The 21,232-nt window shown below is 43.7% G+C and overlaps 1 protein-coding gene across 2 annotated transcripts in view; it reads left to right on the plus strand.

Moving 5' to 3' along the window:
* The first annotated feature begins 552 nt into the window (after positions 1-552).
* Positions 553-21,232, plus strand: part of AMFR (autocrine motility factor receptor) — a 29,876-nt gene continuing 9,196 nt past the window's right edge. For both annotated transcript variants that reach the window (XM_068411114.1, XM_068411115.1), the window contains exons 1-11: positions 553-835; positions 2,415-2,507; positions 4,410-4,574; positions 6,362-6,514; positions 10,134-10,174; positions 10,967-11,099; positions 11,661-11,794; positions 13,455-13,565; positions 16,548-16,738; positions 18,412-18,515; positions 20,573-20,707. In XM_068411114.1, coding sequence (XP_068267215.1) covers positions 611-835; positions 2,415-2,507; positions 4,410-4,574; positions 6,362-6,514; positions 10,134-10,174; positions 10,967-11,099; positions 11,661-11,794; positions 13,455-13,565; positions 16,548-16,738; positions 18,412-18,515; positions 20,573-20,707 — 1,485 coding nt within the window. In that variant the 5' untranslated portion in view covers positions 553-610. The remainder of the gene's footprint in view (positions 836-2,414; positions 2,508-4,409; positions 4,575-6,361; positions 6,515-10,133; positions 10,175-10,966; positions 11,100-11,660; positions 11,795-13,454; positions 13,566-16,547; positions 16,739-18,411; positions 18,516-20,572; positions 20,708-21,232) is intronic.

Genomic DNA, 21,232 nt, shown 5'->3' on the forward strand with positions numbered 1-21,232 from the left:
ATGGTAGGGCTGCTCACTTTGGGCCTATGAATGGAAGGCCTGGATGTATGGTTAGCAAAATGTATGGTTTCTTAGGCATCTACCCGATGGGGGAAATAAAGCTAGCAGGGGTGTGTGGAATGGAACAGCGCTTGCACGGGGAAGTGAGGGAAGGTGGAGGTTTGGAAGTTGGACACTACAGGAACAACAGCAGCGCACTGCTGTCAAGGCCTGGCATTCAACAGCATCTTCCATCGCTGCAGGCCACTTTGGGAGACTAATTGTTGTTCTGTGCTACCTGGGAAAGAGCGCGGTGAGCACAGCGTCAGCTCTGCTTGCTCCTTTGCCTGTAGGTTTTGGGGCTGCCGGAGGGGAACCCCTCTGAAGCGCCGCCCGGGCCGTGACTCAGCGAGCCGGGCAACGGGCCGTGACGGGGCGGGCGGACGCGGCGCTCGGAGCCGGGGCGGGGGTTTAGGCCCGTTCCCTCCTCCGGCCTCAGGCGGGGGCGGCCCGGCCCGGCCCCGGGGAGGGGCGGCGGCAGCGGGGCGGGCGCTAGGCCGCAGGAGCCGGGGAGCGCGGCGGGCCGCGGCTGGGGCCGAGGCGGCGGCCGGGCGGCGGCGAGGGCTCCGCGATGCCGCTGCTGTTCCTGGAGCGCTTCCCCTGGCCCAGCCTCCGCACTTACACGGCGCTCAGCGCCCTGGCCCTGCTGGGCACCGGCCTCAGCGCCTACCGCGCCCTCAGCCAGGCCCCGGGCGGCGGGGCGGCGGGTCCCGAGCCGGCCGAGCCCCCGCGCCGCGGCGGCCCGCGGGCCCTGGACGTCGCCTACTACCTGCTCTCCGACAGCCTCTGTGTCTGGGTGAGCCCTGGGCCGCCGGGCGGGGCGGGCGGCGGCGGGGCCTGTGGGCCCGGGCGGCCGGCGGCGGGGCCCGGCGGAGAGGCGCTGCGGGGCCCGCGGCCTGCGGCGGGGCTGGGGCGGGCGGTGCGGCCTCTGCTGGTACCTCACCGCGGCCGGAGGCGGGCGGCCGGGGGGGGGACGGGCGGCCCCCCGGGCCCCGGAGGGGGTTGGTTCGTTATTGTTGTTCGAAAGCTGTTCCGGAGCGAAGCGGGGGCTCCCGGGGAGCGGGGTGAGGGAAGGCCGGGCGGGGCGGTGCACCCCCAGCCCTCCCCGGGCCGCAGCCCCGTTCCTGCCTTCCCTGACCGGGCTGCGTGAACGCCGAGTGCCTTGAAAGTTCAGCTCGGGGCTTGTGCCTGTCCCTGAGCGTCCCCCTCCCGCCCCGGGTGGGCTTTGGGGGGAGCTCTGGGAGTGTTTTGCTGCGGTGCCTGGTGCGGGTGCTGCCCTGGCCCTTCTGGAAGCACTGCGTGTCCTGCCCAGCTAGTCATCTTTGTGAGAGACCATCAGGTCATTCCAGCCCAGACTTTGCCGCCTTTGTTTGTTTTTTTTTTAAATAACCCTTAAAGTCATGCAGGTAAGAGGAAGCATTCTCACCGTTTAACAAAAAAACATGAGAGTTTTCTGTAGCTCTTGAAACGCAAACCTGGCAATGGTATATGAATCTTGGCTCAGTAATTCCTGTAGCTGAAATAAAGGCCTAACGAGGGGATATTAAAAACCTTGCTGAGCTCTTGCTGTTGAACTTTCATGTGTCTGTCAAACAAAGGTGATATTAATTGGACATCTGCTTTACAATGTGCTTGCTTGACTGAGGCACTGATTTTTGAATATACTGAACACGTTCAGCATGTTGAAACTTAGTCTCAGGACCTTAAATTAAAAGCCCTGGAAAAGTTTAGTGTATGTCCTTTAGAAGTGACAGGCTGAGGCTGCTTCATTGTCCCCCTCCTCCCCTTCTTAGTGTTGTGTATTGGGTCAAAAGTTAATTACAAGTGTCTGTGTCAAATGTGAGAAGCAGTTTTCCCAGGCCCGTATATTCTGCTCCTTGCTGGTTTGCTTTAAAGCAGTTTCCTGAGAAGGACTGAAGCAGGCTTGTTACAGAAGGGGTGTGTGTTATGTTTCAGAACAATGTCTCAATCTTGTTCCTGTTAACAACAGTTTCAAACTGGAGTTTTCTCACCTGCTGTAAAACCAAACGAGCATCTCGGTGATCTGTAAGTTTTGTCCTCAAGTGCCTTGGTGCTAAGATTTGCTAATCTATATAAAACAATTTATCGTGAAGAGGTAGGTTGGTTTGTTGGATATGCTGGTGTATCAAACTGACCATGTTAGTATTTCTAGAAGAAAAGTTAAGTGACTTATCAGCACTTATCAGTACGTGTCTTGGAAGAGGCCAGGCTTAAATTTCAACAGAAAAAAAAAGGCAACTAAAACTAGTCTGTGAACAATGGCAGGTTTTGTTAGGCTCATTCTTTCCCTTTCTCTCTCTCCCTTCCTACATAGGGCAAAAGTATTTGTCACTGACTGCTTTATTTCTTTCCAGGTGCTAGTGAACACTGCCTGCTGTTTCCTGATGTTGGTTGCTAAGCTAATCCAGTGCATGGTGTTCGGTCCTCTTCGTGTCAGTGAGAGGCAGGTAAGGCGGCCGTTTGTTGCCTTGGATATATGTGGTGTTTCTTAATTTCTTGGTGTACGACTGCTGTGGTTTTCTATATGGAATCGCTTGAAAGTACACAAGAAAATTTTAGAACAACTTCAGTCTTACCAGTATACTTCTTGCCTTGAAAACACTGTCTAATAAAACCATATCGAAACCAACCTGCCCAAGAAACCCTTCGTTTCCACAGCCACAGGATATCCACAGCCACAAGCTTCCAGTGTATTTCTGAAGGGAACTTTTCTTTTTCATTGTTGCTATTGTATGTTATAAGCCTATGGTCAACTTGAAAATCCTGCTTCCTTAATGAGCTTTGCCAGATTTCTTACAAGTGCGCCCTCATTCCAGAATATTTATAAAGTGTTCTCTATTCAGTTTGCATTTGGCAGCATTTCTCCATTGCATTTCATGGTTAGTTACCAGCAGTGGCAGTCTGAGTTCCCTCCTGTACCTTGTTTTGTGCCTTGACTGCTGGAGAAGCGCTTTCCATCCTCAGCAGATGGCTTTCCTATCCTCGGGTTTAAGAGGGAGTAGGCAGGCTTATGCCTGGAGAAGGGGGGTGAGGAGGGCTGAAAGCTCAAGCTGTTTAGTCCTGCTCTTGGGCTAGGCGAGAATGTTTTTAGAAGTTCAGCAAGAGGACTCTGAAAGCCCAGGCTTTTTAAAAACAGGATCCTGCAGGAGATAAAAGCAGCAGCAGTGGTTTGAATAGTATCTGTATATTTATTTTTTTTAAAAAAGAAAGGCAAATGCATACATTGCTCTGTGTAAATGCAGTAGCAGTGGTTTGAAGTGTGTTCATATATTTAAAAAAGTATGTAAATGCAGTTCTTGAGGAAAAATGAGGATTATTGGCATGCAGAACTGAGGCATATAAAGCTTCACTAATAGCCATGGATCTCTCAAAGCCTATTGTATTTGTGAGTCACAGCCCGTAGAGCCTCTGAGTGAAGTGTATTTAAAACAAGACGCTATAAAAGTGCATTTGGACAGATTTTCTTTCCAGTCCATGTTGACTATAAGGGTGCAGAGTTTTAACCAGTGATAATTTTCAGGATGTTCTCTACCCTCTTAAAAACTGAAGTGAAAAGCAGCCACAGTGTGGATCCACGTGAGTTTGGACAGTGGGAGTATGCTTCAGTTCTCATGTAAAGGAAAGCTGGTTATTAGTGTTGGCGAGCCAAAAATGGCAGCATCATGAAGGAATTCTGGGCCTGTCTTAACTAAACTCCTGGTGATATCATCGTGTTCTTTAACAAAACATTTTATTTCATAATTTTTTTTTATCCCCAACAAGCTGGCTTGCTATCTGCTGCTTGAGACCATCATGTTGTTTCTTTCATACTGCATGTGCATGGGAATAATTTTTTTTTCATCGTTCATCCATCTCATTCCCCACTGCAGGCATTGTGCTTTTTAAGAGCAGACTTTGTCATCTTTTCTTAATCATCTGTACTTTTTGACAGGTTTTTGGAAGCAAGGTGCTAGGCTGTTGGGGCATCTTGTCTAACAAGTTCTTCTAGCAAAGATGACACAGTAGCTGTCCTGCTTGGGCATCGAGAATCAAACTGAGATCAAGCTTGGTTTGTGCTAAGCGCTGTTTTAGAAGTATGGTGGGAAACGACATGGTGTGCTGTGTTGCACAGTTATGCTGCAGTGGTACAAAAGATTGGATAGGTACTAAGGACCGCTAATATTTCTGATATGGTTTTAATTCAGTAAGGGTAACAAATGCTATTCAAGATGTGTATGCAGAAGGCTTTTGCTGACATATTGTCACATTTCTACTTCCATGGTTTTTTTCTTTCTCTTTTCCCTCCTTCTCTCCCCTGCATGTGGTTTGTCAGTGCTTTCGCTACAGTAACCAAATGTCTTCCTTTACAGCATCTGAAGGATAAATTCTGGAATTTCATTTTCTACAAGTTCATCTTCATTTTTGGTGTGCTGAATGTTCAGACAGTGGAAGAAGTGGTGATGTGGTGCCTCTGGTTCTCTGGACTTGTGTTTCTTCATCTTATGGTTCAGCTCTGCAAGGATCGCTTTGAATATGTGAGTTATGATTAAGGGCTGTCTTTTGGGACACGCAAATTCTGTTTCTGGTTCAGGCACTGGCTGATGAGAGGTTACAAACAGATCATTTAGACCTTTTCCCTACCCTGCAGTGCCAAACATGTGCACCTCCCAGTGGCTTTGAATACTTGCTTTGAAGTGCAACGTCAGTCTTACTCCTTCAGTCCTCCCGTCAGACAAATGGAGCTGAAGATACTTATTTGCTTTGATAAATTGCTCCTTACATGTGCCCTGTAATTACTATTACATAACTCTGTGAAATGTCTTCATAGCTCTCCTTAGTGAAGACATCTTGACAGCAGAACATCCCTTAGATTGGTGCCCTCTGGTACTGGTCCATAAAGCCTGTTTCTGCGGATTCTGTGCTCAGGATTCGAGCTTGTTTACATCTATGAAGTGTCGACTGCCAATGTCTTTACAATATACAGTGCAACTTTCTCCATAAGCTATATCCCAGTTTCTGTTAATAGCAGCAATAAATTCAGTAGAGATGCAGAAATTGAAGGCTAGGCAAGGAAGAAGGAACTGGAATTTGAACAGTAAATCTTGCTCTTTAATCATCTATAATGGACATGCATTTTCTTCAGCTCCTCTGTCCTAGAATAAAAGCTTCAACTAAATTGAATCCGTGAATTTCCTTTTGGTAGCTCTGTGCTTTGCCATTTTCTTTTTTTATTAATATCTAGTAAGGATAATTCACGGGTAGCTAAGCACTATGCTTGAAACTAGATTGGTTGGGGTTAGGAAAATAGAGCCAGAAGTGAACAAGGCAGTCATGTGGTATTTTTAGTGTTGTTCAGAAAGCTGTAATAGAACAAAGCTCATGTGGGAAGAAATCCTTATTATATTCCTTCTGCATTCAAAGCATGTATGGTAATTCTTTGCTTGGACAAATGGTACTTGTGTGATCTGCCTTGCAAACATGGGGATGTGGAACTGAACCACATATAAACAAGGAAGAAAGAACAAATTTAAAAGCAGAACATGGGAGTCAACTGCATCAGTCAGACCAGAGTGAAGCTTTGGGCGACTCCTTCTTTCCTTGTCCTATTCTTCCCCTTCCTGCCCTGAAAACAAGGGGATGGACCACCTAAATACTTTGCCTCTTGGGTCATCTTTGATTTAGACAGTCTAGGAGTAGCCTGTCATTAAGGTAGTTGAGAGAATTAATATGCTATGCATGCTATTGAATGAGACAGCTATTTTCAGTAGACTCTGTCCCGCAGTCTCTAGCTGCAAGTTAAATTTTTGGGAGAAGTGTTTCTTTCTTCCAGAAGAAAATGACATTGGAAGAACTAGAGGCTGGAAGATAAAGCTGGACAAATTCAGATCAGCTGTAAGGTGAAAAACTGGCAGAACGATTACTCTCATTGCTCAAAGACTGTATATTAAGGTTAGATATCTTTCTAAAATGAACGTTCATCCTAAGCAGATGCAGAAACTACCATGTGAGAAAGTGTCTGTGCTTTTCTTGCACAGATGGTCTAAACATTAGATCAAATAATCGTAATGATCTCTTCTGGCTTTAAAATCCTGGTGAATGTAAATGACAGCGAGGTGAACGAGGCTTTGGGGTGGTGTGTGGTTTTAGCTTTATTCTACGTCATTTATTACTACATTGTGTGGTTGAGGTCGTGAAATTGGTTTTATTCTAGAAAGCAAAAGATGTTCCTGAATGAGGACTTGTTTGGTGAGGTGACTGTGGAAGGCAGCGTGGATGAAGTACTCCTTTAAACCTGTTATGTGTTTATGTCTTTGTGTTGCAGCTTTCCTTTTCTCCTACCACACCCATGAGCAGCCACATCAGAGTCCTGACCCTGCTCATCGCCATGCTCCTGTCCTGCTGTGGATTAGCAGTCATCTGTGGTATTATTGGCTACACCCATGGTATGCACACGTTGGCTTTCATGGCAGCAGAGGTGAGACTTCCTTCATACGTGTTGTGGTTCCTGCTTTGCTTTTCACCCCTCGCTGGGGGGTATCTTGGCATGCGGTGGGTTTTCTTTTAGTTTCCCACAAGGAAGAAACTCCGAAGACACAAACAAGCCCTCCCCTGGTTTAGAGTAGTTGCCAGAGCTGCATGCTTTCTCTCTTTAGAGTTTAAGCCTGCAAAAAAATCTTTGTCTGAAGCAGAGAACGAGAGGATAAATCCATGAGATGATGCAGAAATCAAATGGCAGCATATGAAAAAATAATGGTTGTGCTTCATGAGCATTACAAGAAGGGTTGGTTGACATGGCCACTAGAGAGAGGGAGAGAGTGTATATGAAAGTGTAATGTGTACCTCAGCCTGTTTCTTTGAGGTTGTGTTTTCTATTTCACTCTTCCCAAAAAGGAATGAGACTAACATCCTTTTCTTAAGGCATACTCATGGGATTTGCTTATGTTTGTGTAAAGAGATGCATCTCAGCTGAGATGAGCAGCTCGTGTTTGTATGCTCCTGAACCCTTTGTGGTGTGGAGTAAACATCAGTATGTTTGTGGAGTGAACATCGGTGTGTTTTTGATGTTACCGTGGGTTGTTGTGCTCTGCCTGAGGAAGTGATAATTGTAAACAAAGGGGAGGTAACCGATCTCATTGCCAGTAAGTCGTGTTAGCACATCCTTAGTTCAGATAACAAGTAGCATGTACGGTTTATTTTTCTTCTCCTGTCTTGAATTTATCCTTGGAGTTGGTGATTTGTCAGTGTCTCTAACGGGTGGGGTCTCGTTGGTGCTGTGTCTTATCTTGGCTTGGCAGAAGGATGTATCAGCCTTGTACCGTGTTCCCCTTCTGACTTACCTTCCAAGCAAAAGAATTCTAGTCTGTTTAATCCTTCCTCATATGAAATTGTCTAATATCTTGCCCTTTCATGAACATTTTAAATATGCCCTATATGGATGGGGCAACCATGAATAGTTTCCTTGATTTTAATACCCAGCTCTCATGTAAGTGGAATAGAACATTGAGGTTTCCTTCTGTCCAGGTCCTAGCAGTGACACCTCGTGGCAGCCCTCACGCTCTCAGCAAAAAGCATTCAATCTTGCAGGCTAAAATGTTTTCCTGGTGGTGGCTTGTGTGATGCTGTTCGAGAGGGACCCTGCCAAGCATATTCCATTAGTGTGGATTTAATTACATTCAGTTACATTAAGCTATTCGTCTCTCTCCTGACTCTGCAAACATTGATTTAGCTTGATGCCTCAGGGTTTTCAATAAAGCAATATAGATGTTTTTCTCGGGTTTCAGTTAGGCTTCCCCTTGTTCTGCGTTGTTTGTCAGCATTTTCTTTCCTGCAAAGGATGGATGTGAAATGCCCAGAGAAGATTGAATAGGACAGTCTGTATTTTTGAGTAAACATTAAGGTTTTTTTCCTTAATATATGATATTTGAGAGTTACAGTATAGCAAGTAATGTCCAGTCTGTCTATCTGTGCACCTTTTTTATTGTTAGACAGAATTACTCCATTCCTGTAGCAGCTGTCCTCCGATCCTGTTTCATACATCTCAGTTAAGGCTGTATAATGATGGTGATATTCAAATCTTCCAGTTGTACTTTACAGATAATAGTATATGCAGCATCCATTATCTTAGGGTCTGAGTGCCTTCCAGTCGGGTGCTAATCTACATGACCAGTATCTGCCAGTATTGCGGAGTCCCTGCGGGGTAAGTGTGTGTGTAGTGGAGCACAGCAAGAGCTCTTGAGGCGTCAGCACTGAAAATGTCCTGCTGTACGTTTAGAACCTCAGGTTGTGGAGTTGTGTAACTTGTGATGCAGTATTGTACTTTCTGAGAAGTATTATTTCTCGTGTCAGAACGTTGAAATGCATTTCTGGAAACAGTGGAGGAACTGGAGACCAGCGCCTTGACCAAAGCTGTGCTAGCTCGTTGTTTTAATTTTGATGCTGTTGCTGCCTCAGCACTAACCAGTATAAATAATGTCTTGGCAACAAAATGGTGAATGAAAGGGAATTGCACAGATTCCAAGTGCTGACTTATATTTTAACTTCTTAAAAGCTGCAAAGACTAGACTCTTCAGGTTTCTACCTGACAGATGTCTTCCTTATTGGAGACTCTATGCCACGTGTACCGTTTTTGACACAAATTTGTGCTCAGGGGCATATCCATTCAGCAGCTAATCGTTCTGTTTCACCACTTGCATGGTTAGAATTTGGACATATTTACTTTTTCTCTGTGGTCTGCTTAAAGCTCCTCCGTAGCCAGCAACCTCGTGTGAACAAGGTGTCTCTTTCTGGTACCCACATGCAGGGTAACAGGAGACAGAAGAGGGTCTCATGACGTGCCTCACCGGAGCAGCTAGTGTGCTAATTTAGCTTTTTTATGAAAGGTGTTTGTGATGAGAACAGCACACCGTGTTAGGTAACTTGCTGTTACCTTCTTGCTTTTTTTTTGTGTGTTATTTGACTGATGTGTGCATCTTATCCTGAAGCCCTTATTTGGATAAAAGATTGCACTGGTGTTTAAATAGTCACAGGAACACTTATTTTAAAGCCTACTAGTAAACAGTTGGCAGATATGTTGGATTAAATATGCATAGAAGCATTTTAAAAATGCTTTTTACAGATGGAAAAAATTATTCAAACCAACTGTTTTACTGCTATATTGGGAGGTTAGTGGTTTTGATAATTCTTCTGTACTGTTCTTAATACTTATGCTGAAGGCATGCCATCAGACTGGTTTTACAGACATGGTTTCAGTTGCTTGGTATAAATCCTCCCCCTTGGTGTTACTTGGCCCCTGTGAACTCCAGGGTAGTGTGGGCAGTCTCTGAAGGGGGTTCATCCTGTCCCATTTTCTTTTGCTGGGAGGATGCAATGAAGGTACAGGACAGTGTGGGCCTGACAGGTTAGAGAGAGGTGATGGGGCCACGTTTCTTAGGTGATAAGAGCCTGTGGAAATGTGATTAGGTATTCTGGAAACAGTACTTACTGGTGACTTGTCTTTGCACTTCGGATCTGCTTACACTTTCTGATACACTCATTTTTTTTCTCTGTACTTAGCCTAGAGAGGTAAGTATGATTAAAGGGAGAAGTTACTTTTGCAGCTTTCACATCTCAGCAGAGAAGGGAAATTATTTGAAAGTGCTTCCATGGTTCTTCCTCAAATTCCTGCTACTATTCAGTTCTTCAGATTTTTCTTGAGCAGTGGGATGAGGAGAGGTAGTTGGAGGGATTGTGGTCTATGAGGAGAGGTAGTTGGTGGGATTGTGGTCTCAACACTCGCTGAGTGATAAGAGTTGAAAAAGATAACGTCCTGTGTAGTGGGGGAAAAAGTGAGACTTAACAGCAGTGCTGCTAGTGGTTGCTCCAAGAGCATTGTGTGTTTGAGAACAATTTCTTCCATATCTATTTATAAGCTTCATGTTTGTCACAGGTATATTGTGCACACAGTCATCTGTAGTGACCGTTGGTTCACAGGAACTTGTTCAGCTGCAATAACTGCATTTTGTGGTTTAACCCTTTAGCTCCTGCCTCCGGACCGCTGTCCCTGCCACAATGTTGTTAACGTATCTTTTTTTTTTTTCCTTCTTCCTCTTCCACAGTCTCTGCTTGTGACAGTCAGAACTGGTCATGTGATTTTACGGTGAGTAGCTTATGCTTTGCAGGATGGTTGTTCCTGAAGGTAGTGCATACAGTATGTTGATATAAGAGGTGTATGTCATTACATTGTTGGACTGCAAATGCCTGTTTGGAGATGGACAAAGGTGGTTAACTTTAGCCTGTACTACTTCTAAGCATGAATTCTGCAATGCATGGATAGCTTTAGTGGGTGCTAATAGCTTGAGGCATGGATTAAAATGGGTTGGTGCTGCTGTATGAGGGTTGATATGTGCTTCTTAATGTCATCCTACTGGGTTTCTTTTAAGATCTTAATCTCTAGAACTTTTGCTTTGGAACAGTAACATGCATGCATATTTGTAATGCACGTGTGCATGCCTGTGTAGCACATGACAAGTAGCACAGAACCTCTTTGTCCGGGTCCCTTTTGACATTTCAGGTCTGCCATGCCCCACCTGAGAAACACCTCAAGTGCTAAAAAGTGTGGGTCTGTAGTTACTGTAATCCCGAGGCTGGCTGTCGGTACATGCAGGAGTTTTTAGCAAATGCTGCATCTTCTCCAGCAGCTGATAGTATCTGTAACGCCGGTGTGGGCTAAGCATTGATTGCTCTTTGCCCTTTTAAAATGCCACTGTTTGGAACCAGTAACATTAAAAAAAAAAGTCCCCCAGGAAAGCACAGAGAGTGGGCACTGGGCTAAGGAAGGGCAGAGAATCCATATCCAGAAGTGGTTTGAAAAATAGATAAAATAGTTTGAATGCTAGAGATATTATTTAACAAAAAAGATAGCATGATGTTAATTTCCCTGCTCTTGCAGATATGTAATTCATCTCTGGGACCTTAACCATGAAGGAACATGGGAGGGCAAAGGCACTTACGTCTACTACACAGATTTTGTCATGGAGCTGACCTTGCTTTCGCTGGACTTGATGCATCATATTCATATGCTGGTAAGAAATGCTGGACATAATGTTGAGCAGATAGACTGGCCTGAAAATAAAGGGTACAGGGCATACATATTTGATATATTTTTTTGCTTTGCTTATTTTAGGTACCAAATATTACAGAGAAGTTATTTGAATAAAGAGGAAAATGTAGTGTGGGGGGTTCTGGCATTCTTTCCTTCTGTGTAATTGCAGTCCTCACAAATAACTTTGTTATGGAGTATTAACTACTGTGTAATTATCTGTTTAATAGGTGTTTAATTAGCTTTGTTCTTGAGTAATATCAGACTGAATTACTTTCATTGGCAGCGGGGGTCATTGAGCTGAACAGGACTGAATACAGTTTATCCTTATAAATGCTGTGCTGCTTAAGTTGTATCTGAAGATGTAACAAGTAGCAGTACCTGTGAACGTGTGTTGTTAGTCTCAATGGTCTCAACAGAATAAAAATTCTTCAGTGCTGGTTTCTTGATTTCTTTTTCTCTTAAGACCTGATGCAGTTTCTTGTGGTGGCCTCTTGTTTCCCGTGGTGTTTGTTTCTCATCACCGTTATGTTTCTTTCCAAAGCTGTTTGGCAATATCTGGTTGTCAATGGCAAGCCTGGTGATATTCATGCAGCTGCGCTACCTGTTTCATGAGGTTCAACGAAGAATTCGGCGGCACAAGAACTACCTGCGTGTGGTTGGAAACATGGAAGCTAGGTGAGCCTCTTATTTGCTCTGGGATCTTGATGTGGATCTTGGAGAGAGGATCCTGATGCAGAAGCTGGGATTCTTCTGCGTTCCTTTGATACACGATGGCATGGTGTAAGCTGGAGAGATGCAATCTTGCAAATCCAGCTTTTAAAGTCTGTACACTTAGGGTCTGTTTTTACCCATTTGATTTGTTACAGAGGACACCTTTTTGGGGTTTAACAGATATGTAGGGTTGACTTTTATCATAGCAGTATTACTGGTAATTTATTACTGGCAACAAGTGAACTCCCCTGTCCAGTATTTATTCTCCTGTATTCTCTTGTATACTACCTGAGGTGATGGGGTGCCATAAGCTATGCAGAACTCTGCCCTGTTGGCTTTGGCTGATAGAAATAAATGCTCTTAATTTCATTAGGCCATACTATTCAGTTACTGCCTGAAATGAAATCAAAATAGTAATTAAAACCCACTCAGCTTTAAGTGTGTATTTATTAAACCTGAAGCCAACTCTAAACAGACTCTGTACTTGTAGTGGAGCTGAGAGCATCCTGGGGTTACTTTAATCCATCCCCCTCCATGGAGGCAATATAGAGAAATGGAGAGGGCTGCCAAAACGTCAGATTGTGCCAGATCCCATGTTTTCATAACTCACCTATGTCCATAATAAATTTAAGAGTAACAGGGAGTTTTACTCTTTCTGTGCATTGCTGTACCATTTTCATTGTGGACTTCAGTGGGTTTGACTAGCTCTGATGCTTCCTGCTATAGTCCAGGTGGAGAAGACTTGACTCCTCTAGAAATTCCTGAGGTTTTCTTTGTGAAGTCATTTAACGGCTGTACTATCAGATTAAGAGCTGCATAATAAAGTTCATCTACAATGCTTTGTTTCTTTTCAGCAAGATGCAGCCGCTAAACCCCTTTAAGCTGCTCACAAAGCTGTTTGAGTTGCAAGTGTTTCAGACTTCTTGTCTGAGCGACTTGATGTGGTTTTGTCATTCTGATTGTTCTGGAAGAACCACATTCTAGCTTCCTCCTGAAGCTGCCAATGGAAGCTGACTCCCTGCCTTTGTGTAGTTGTTTTTCAGGTATATTCCACACCAGCAGTACTGGGAAATGTCGTTATATCGCTCATCTCTATATTGTCCGTGTTTGGGTACTATGTAGTAGCTGTTTGCATGGTGCTGTAGTTTAAAAAAAGAAGAAAAAATCAAAGACAAATGGGCGTTGGCAAAATCTGAGGCCAAAATTAGTCAGGCCATAAATGCTTATGATCCCAAGAAGATGTCTTAATAGGTACAGCTATTAAAACTCATTTAGTAAAATGACATAAGCCAAAGCCATACAAGTTATAATTTGAGGTTCTCAACCTAATGATTATACTTCTTGGAAGGTACTAAGTCAAAGCTTTTTGAACGTAGGATGGATGCAGAGATGTGCAAAAAAAAAAGTGCCTGTAAGAAGGCATGGGAGGGACACGTGTGTGTGTGTCTTTCTTTGCAGTGTGAGTTTGAGTTATGGAAAGAAACGGCAAACCTACCGGCACACCTCTCCCAAGGAAAAGTTAATGTGGAGGATAAGGTTTTCTCAGGGTGGGATTCTCTAGACGGGAGGCCATGCTGAGCTGGCGTAATCGCTACTTCTGTCTCTGCCTTTTTCTTCCTTGTAGGTTTGCAGTTGCGACACCAGAGGAGCTGGCAGTCAATAATGATGACTGTGCCATTTGCTGGGACTCCATGCAATCCGCACGTAAACTCCCTTGCGGCCATCTCTTCCACAAGTATGTTTCTGGGGCTGGAGAGGGTGCGCCTGACTGTAGAAAGGAAGGGATAGGTGGGCATGTCTGAAAGTTACAGCTGGATGCAACATGTCACAGACAAGTAACGAACTAGCAGCAAAGCTGTGATTGCTTACTGCCTGGGTCATCTTGTTGTGCTTCTGATAACGGAGTACAAGTCGTGTTCACCTCGGTCATTTTGATGTTTGAGATGTTTCATCTGTGCATTCTTTTTCCCCCCAAACTAGGAGTATGCATCTTGTCAGCTAATGGGTAGATAGTGTTGAGTTATGGTATCTCAATTGCAAGTCTGTACCCTGCCTTGCTGTGTAACTGCTTGGCAAAGCACACTCTTTTCCCCCTTACTTTATCCTGTGCATCACCTTTTCCAGGAGGGTGTGTTGATTTTCAGGTGAGGGAGAAAAATTGGAGTTAGATCCTTAAGTACCTTTCAGATACAAGCTTTAAAGAGAAAACAGGGAATATTTTTATATAGTGCATCCTTGAATGGTGATGAGTCCTCCAGGACAGTTGTGGAGGCCAGCTCTGGTTATATGATTTCATGGGGGTATGAGTCCATCAGGGCTATAAAAGAGGTCCCTGAGCATTTGGTAGTTGGAACTGGGAGGCTCTTGGCCAGAGGATCACTCTGTATGCTGTTTCTTACACTCACTCAGTAGGGAGATGGTGTGCTGAGCTAGATGCGCCTTTTCTTAGCTCTTGTGTAGCAGTGCTTACATTTTCATGCTTGTGCTTAAAAATGAAAGGAGATACAGGGATTGAACCGGGAGTTTCTGAAGTGCTGTGCGATTAACATGCATGGTCAGTCAAACTGTCCCTGTGGTGTCATATGAGCAAGTTACTTTCTGCAAATAGCTTTTTACATTTCTGGCAACTGTCAAACCAGAGGTTATAGTCTGTGTGCTAATTTGTTGTCATTTATGACAAACCTTGCCATAAATATTTATCTGTGTTCCAAGAAGTCTCTAATGAGATAATGTGCCTCCGTAGCAGAAACTCCTCTTCCAGTGCTACTGAATTGTATGAATATTTAATCACCTACTGAGCACTTGAGAAGCCCAGGTTCTTCCCTTCAGAAAGTTGTTTTCTCTGTATCTAAAAGGATCCTTTGGGATTTTTTTCTGAAGCTGAGTTACGCTTACCTCCTTGGTGCATTTAGGGAGAGAACATGTTACAGTGGATGACTTACGCTCGGATGTAAAACCAGATGTAATTAATAACACTATTTACAACCTAAGAATGGTTTCTCTCCTCATAAAAGCCTGGTGATTTTGCCAACAGGCTAAACTTTGTGTCCATTCTCAATTACGTGAGATTTTTTTTCATAACCATTTATTTGGAGTAGAAGAGAAGATGACAGGGAAGATTCACATTGCTGAGATCAACTCTGTGCCTAAATATTAAGCAAGTTTAATGGGAGTGGGGCCTGAATCTTTTAGACTCTGTTGAAGCTCTCTCCTTTATCTTTTAGGAAGCAGACAATTTCAAACGAGTTGTTGCTCTGAAACATTGCCAGCCTTGGCCTCTTGTTAGTCATCCTTCGACTGAGGTGCTGTAGGTGACCTGTGCAATACACAGCGGGTATAACCATGGCTGGCTTGCTGCAAGCCTTAGGGCCTGGTGCTGATGCAGGCTGAAAGGGGTTCGTGTCCCTCCCAGTGTCTCAGTGGTTGAGCCGTTGAGCAGCAGCGTGGTGGTAGCTTGGGTCAGTGCCGGTGTCTCACAAGTGACCTTCTGAGCACAAATCTAGCGGAGGTTTGAGTTTGCTGTGTGCAGAGTGGTTTTGCTGTAGTAACGGAGATGAAGTTGGACAGCATCGGCAGTGCTAACGTGCTGGCTGTGCTGATGACCGAGGTGGCGGAAGATGGTAGATTTTTATCGTAGTGCTTTGGGTGTTTCTGGGAAACCCATCACTGTAATTTCTGAGCACAGCTTATCCCTCCATTTAAATGTGCTGGAAGACACTTTGGCAATATGGCTGTATGCTACAGCTTCAGGAAGCGTGCAGAGTGCTTGTATCCTTGACTTCCCTCTGATCCTGCAGTTAGGGCTTCTTCCTTCTCTGTCAGCCCAAACCTGTGATCTGTGCCTTTACTGCATTTGCAAATACACAATTTGGGAAACAGGTTTATTTGACTTTTTTTGTATGTCTCTACCTTTCTAAAGTGCTTTGAGAGCTTCTGCTGGAAAAAAATCCCGCCCTGCAAGCGTGAAGTACGTGTTGTAGTATTGAGATGTGTTCAGTTCTGTGAAATTCAGTTCTTCCATACTGAAAACTAGGTTTAACATCCCAACAAATACCGCAACTGGGTCATACCAGTCTGAATCAAAAAGTAGCTAAAGCTCTGAGTGTTTAAACCTGCATTTCAAACACTTCTCACTTTCTGCGAGACAGCAAATGTTCAGAATTAAGGAAACATTGCAGGGGCCCAGCGCTGGTTAGTATTGATACATCTATTCAGAGAGTTCCCGGAGTGGTACTCACTTTGGTGATTTGAGTATTGATATTTTTGAAAAAATATTTGAAAAACTTTAAAGGTGCCATTGCCACATGGCAGAACTGCAATGAAAATGTCTCAGGGTATTTTAAATACTGTCCAGGTGGGTTTTGTCCTGTTTCAGTTGGGCATGGTGAGGGGAGAGAAATGCTTTGTTTCCCTTTGTGGGCAAAATTCGCTTGTTCTGCGCTAGAGGGACAGTAAACTCAGAGAGTATTTTAAGTTTGCGTTAAATCTGCGTGCTTGTTTGTAAAAAGTGAACGCTTGAGTACTTTCAGCTGAAAGAAATCAGAAACCTAGGCCAGAGTCATCAGGAGCTCATCAAGCATACTTCACAGATTATCTCTGAGCAGTCCATATGTTGATGTTCTGTACAGAATATGCTACAGCTGCTCGATGTACTCCTGATACTGATGTCTTGAAAAAACGCTGCAAGCTCACCATGATATTACTGTTTTCCTGTCAGCTCATGCCTGCGGTCCTGGCTGGAACAAGATACGTCTTGCCCCACCTGCAGAATGTCTCTCAATATCACTGACAGCCATCACGTGAGGGAGGATCACCAAAGGGAAAATCTGGATGAGAACCTGGTCCCCGTGGCAGTAGCAGAAGGCAGACCACGCTTGAACCAGCACAATCACTTCTTCCACTTTGATGGTGAGCTAAGCAGCTTTGACATCTGATGCTGTTGCCCAAATAAACGAAGGAAACAGACTTCTGTAGAAGGGAATTCTGTCCATGCATCGACTGAAACTTAAACTGTGCCTCTACTTGAGCTTGTGAAACACGTATGTTTCTTACAGTTCTCTTGCAAGAACTCAGATAAGTGAGGCTGTCCAGAGCTACTGGGATTTCTTGAAAGATTTTGTACAAGTGCTCCCGTTTCCTTGATTTGTTGTTGTTAGCAGCTTTGATGCTGGCGTTTATTCATTGCGGGCCATGTTAACAAGCAGAACGGGAAATTCTTGCGTCTTTCTTTGCTACCAGGTGGCTGGTTAATCAATGACAGTCGAAGAGGAAAAGAAACTGTGGTGCAGTCTAAAAGTTGATCTTTTCCCCTATCTGAAGCTAATGTGAGGTTGTCAAAAGTCCATTAGCCACTCAGTTTACGAGAAACTTGCAATGCTTGGTCGGGTGCAGAAGTTTGCAGAAGCTTATTCGTAGAAGGAATCATGTAACTGGAACAGTTTTACAAGTTTTATTTTTTTCAGCGGTGTGTTATAAGTACTCACAAAGCAGATGTGATGTCAGACCATGATGAGTTCTGCGTGTGCAGACAGACTTGTTCTGAAAGAGACAATTTCTGTTGCTTATCTTCCAGATTTTTTAATAGTTTTGGTGTCGGTGTGTGCTTGTCTTCCGCAGTTTCCCAGGTTTTTGATGGCAGTCTTGTTTCTCAGTAGGTTTCACTAGTGCAGATAGTCAGCTTTTTTTTGGGGCTCTGTCCTTGTGGAGTTTCCGTGATGTACCTGAGAGGCTGCAAACTTACATAGTGACCCGTTCTTCGTCTGTGCTGGTTTTGCAATCTTTGGAGATTGTGGGAGGAGAATGAGCAGAGAAGGGTCAGACATTTCTAGGTACACTGAGACTGGCTGACAGCTTCTTGTACGGCTCCCACTTTTGGGGTGCTTTACATCTCCAAAGGACATTTATATTTAGAACATATTTAGAACCAATCTGTTTTTTGATAGCTGTCCTCCCCAGTGCTCTCCTGTGGCTTGGAGACCTGCAAAATTACTGTGGAGTTAGAAGGAGAAGTGGCATAGAGCAAACCCTGTGTTTATTTAAATGGAAACGCGGAAGGAGGAGGGAGCCAGCCATGTGCCCTACTCTGTTGAGCCTAAGCACACCATTGCAGCAGTCCCTTTGTTCACTTACTCTGTGTCCCTTTGTAGTAATATTTTCTCAGTGATGCCAGCCATGTATAGCTGACCCATTTTGGGGGCAGATTCAGCCTGTTTAGAAGCTGGCTTGTTTTTAGTAAAGTTGCTGGAGTTATTCATGTATTCCAGAACTAAATCTGGCTCTGGATTATTAAATTTTCCCTTTAATAGGAACGTTAAAATTAAGATGTGTTGTTTTCTTGATCCTCTTCTGGCCCTCAGATTGTTAAGCCACTATGACAGCGTGTTTGAAGAGAGTATCAACAGTTACTGATTTACTCCAGCCACCTCCGTGTTTGGGAGGCCTTAGGGATGGATTGCACTGCAGAACTCCCCATATGTACCTTGTGGAAATATGAACACTTATGTTAAATACATGCAGAAGTACTTCGCCTGCTGAGAACCTCATATTCTTGCTTGACTTTCTTGGTGATTTCTTATTCGTAGGCTCTCGAATTGCCAGCTGGCTGCCCAGTTTTTCAGTAGAAGTGATGCATACTACAAACATCCTCGGTATCGCACAAGCCAGCAACTCCCAGCTTAATGCTATGGTAAGACTTGTTAATAATTTGCACCTCAGCCTTCCTATTTGTGTTGTGGGGGGGGAAAGAGGTACATGTAGATAGAGAACATAAGGGGGAAGGCAGTTAAAACAGTGTTCAGATGCTGCATGAAAGCACTTTTTTTGAGTGAGAGAAGCTTTATTTTAGTGAAGTTCGGGCTATATGTTGATTCAAATGTGCAAACATAAAAGGTCTGGAGGTAGGTAAACGAGGGAGAAAAATTACATATACTGACTGTGTAGACAGGCAGACTTTTTCTCAGCTTGCTTAGGGCAACGTCTTTAGCTTTTTTTTTTTCAGTACTTACCTTCACTCACAACTTGCAGTAGCAAAGGGTGTGAGTCTGTAACCAGAGAATGTAGTTGTTGGTCAGGTGGTGACTGATCAAGCCCATTCTATAGCTTTTAGTGTTTATTTTTAAAAGCACTAAGTTCCAAGATAGCTGTTTCTTTAGTATTTATTTTTAATAGCCCTCAGCTCCAAGATAGCTGTTTGAGCTGTTTGTTTCTGTTTGAGCTGTTTGTTGTCAGTGTGAGATGAGGTTTTCTGTAGCACAGTCAACTCTTGCTGTTTCATGACGGTGATGGGAGTGTTGAGGATGAAATCCTAGGTTTGTTAACTTCATACATAAACACTGATGGAGTACAAAAGGAGAAGGTTATGGCCTCCTGAAACACAGCTCATTTAGTTTCAGTAGTGCTGTTTCCTTTGAGTTCTTAAAGCTACTGTGTGCTATAGCATATTAATAAATGTATCTCATGAAAGTGATGAAATTTGCTGAAAGTGAGATCTCTCCCATAGCCTTCACTACTGTTTAAGCCTCAACAGGATAAGGCCACAGTTTTTAGGGGGTTTGAGGCAGGGCAGGCAGGGCGCGGTAAGGTGTTGGCAGATGATTTACTAGTTAAATATGCAGGAACTTTCCATCTAACGTAGGTTTAGTTTTTCTTTTACTGAACACAGTGGCACAAATGGGCTTTTGTTAAGGATGAGTAATGATTTCTTAGCATTGTATATTATTAAAAGTATAGTAGCAACTCGTAATTAAAATGCCTAATTAATGGAAAGGCCCAGTTTAGCAAACCATTAAAGTGTTACACGTTTTTAATAGAAAATAAATGAAATTCTCCTCTGCGTTACTGAATAAAAACCTAGGGAAGTATTTTGAGGGAAAGGGTAGAGGCTGAAATGGTAATTCAGTTGTTTTGGTCACAAGTTAGTACAATGGAGAGTGAGGTTTGCTGTAGTTGCTTGTGTTTGAACTCGCTGTCAGCTGGTGCATAGGTTTTGCTTTGCTCTCAAAACTCCTTCCACCTTTCTTTTCTTATTGTTGTTCTCATTCCAACCCCTGCCCCATAACTTTCAACATTAGTTAAAATATAGATTTTAATATTTAATGAAGTCTTGCTGTTGGACTCTAAAAGCATATTATTTGTCTGCCCTCTTACTTTTATCTATTTAATTTGGGTATTATTTCAGTAACTTGAAATTCAATAGTAACAGTACCCTGACAACTCAGTTTAATTTACGTGAGCTTTCAGACCCTATTAAACTGGTTTGTAGGCAGGGTGGCTGGAGAGAGTAGGTTATTAAAGCTTATTCCACTTGTCCTTACCAGTACCATTTTTGAACCCGTCTGGGACAAAGAAAAAAAACTTTTTTTTTCAGTGTTGATCTAACGTTCAGTCACTCATGTGACTTCTGTATAGATCTTTATTGAAAAGGCTGTCATAAAAAGCAGGCTGGGAAGCTTTTGAAGCCTTTGTGCATCTACAAGCGCTGTTCAGGAACCTAAATTTTCAGGACCATGTGGTGTGTCCATAGGAGATGCAGTTTTGCTGTTGGCTTCAATGGAGTGAAAATATTGCCCTGTAAGTCAGTGCCAGCATGGGCTTTCTTTCTCTTGTTTTCCTTTCTGCATGAGGGTTATATCATAAACAGCATCTTTGAGCTGTTAATTTTTAAAAAACACTTTCTGTTGAAACACTTATCAGCTAACTTTTATTTACTGCTGATACTGACTGTATAAACCTTGTTTTCTCCAGGCCCATCAGATTCAGGAGATGTTCCCTCAGGTTCCTTATCATTTAGTTCTACAGGATCTGCAGCTAACTCGTTCTGTAGAGATCACCACTGACAACATCCTAGAAGGGCGCATCCAGGTGCCTTTCCCCACACAGGTAAGTCATTAAGACTGTGCACCTAAAATGACTGACTTTCTTACCACAGAACTGAGCTTGTTAATAATGAGTGAGGGGAATGAGGTGACTTGAAGCACTGGTGAATCCAGCTTAGCTTAGTGCCATATTATTCTTCAAATTGTACCTGTAGGAAGATGTTGCAGTCGGAAGAACCAAACCCGTTTTGGCGGTCTGGTGTATGTTTTATCTCCCCGTTGCCACATCTGACTCTGTTGGAATGTCTCACAGTGGTGTGTGGTTGAGGTATACGTGGCTGTTCCTTGCTGCAGCCCTTAGTAGAAGGCCTTTTAATGTATTAGAATGGCTCTTAGGTGTGTTTTAGTATTATCCATTTGTAAGACGGGGTATTTTCTTTGTGAAGGAAAGTTGGAGTCTATCACCCATGCCCTGTAGCTTGCCCCTCATTGATGTGATTGGACTGCAGGATGCATGAAGTGCTTGCCTATACAGTCTCAAACACATTATATAGTGCTAAATTCTAGTAGAAAAACCTCAGGATTTTTT

Source organism: Nyctibius grandis, chromosome 12 (assembly GCF_013368605.1).
Source record: "Nyctibius grandis isolate bNycGra1 chromosome 12, bNycGra1.pri, whole genome shotgun sequence".
NCBI lineage: Eukaryota > Metazoa > Chordata > Aves > Nyctibiiformes > Nyctibiidae > Nyctibius > Nyctibius grandis.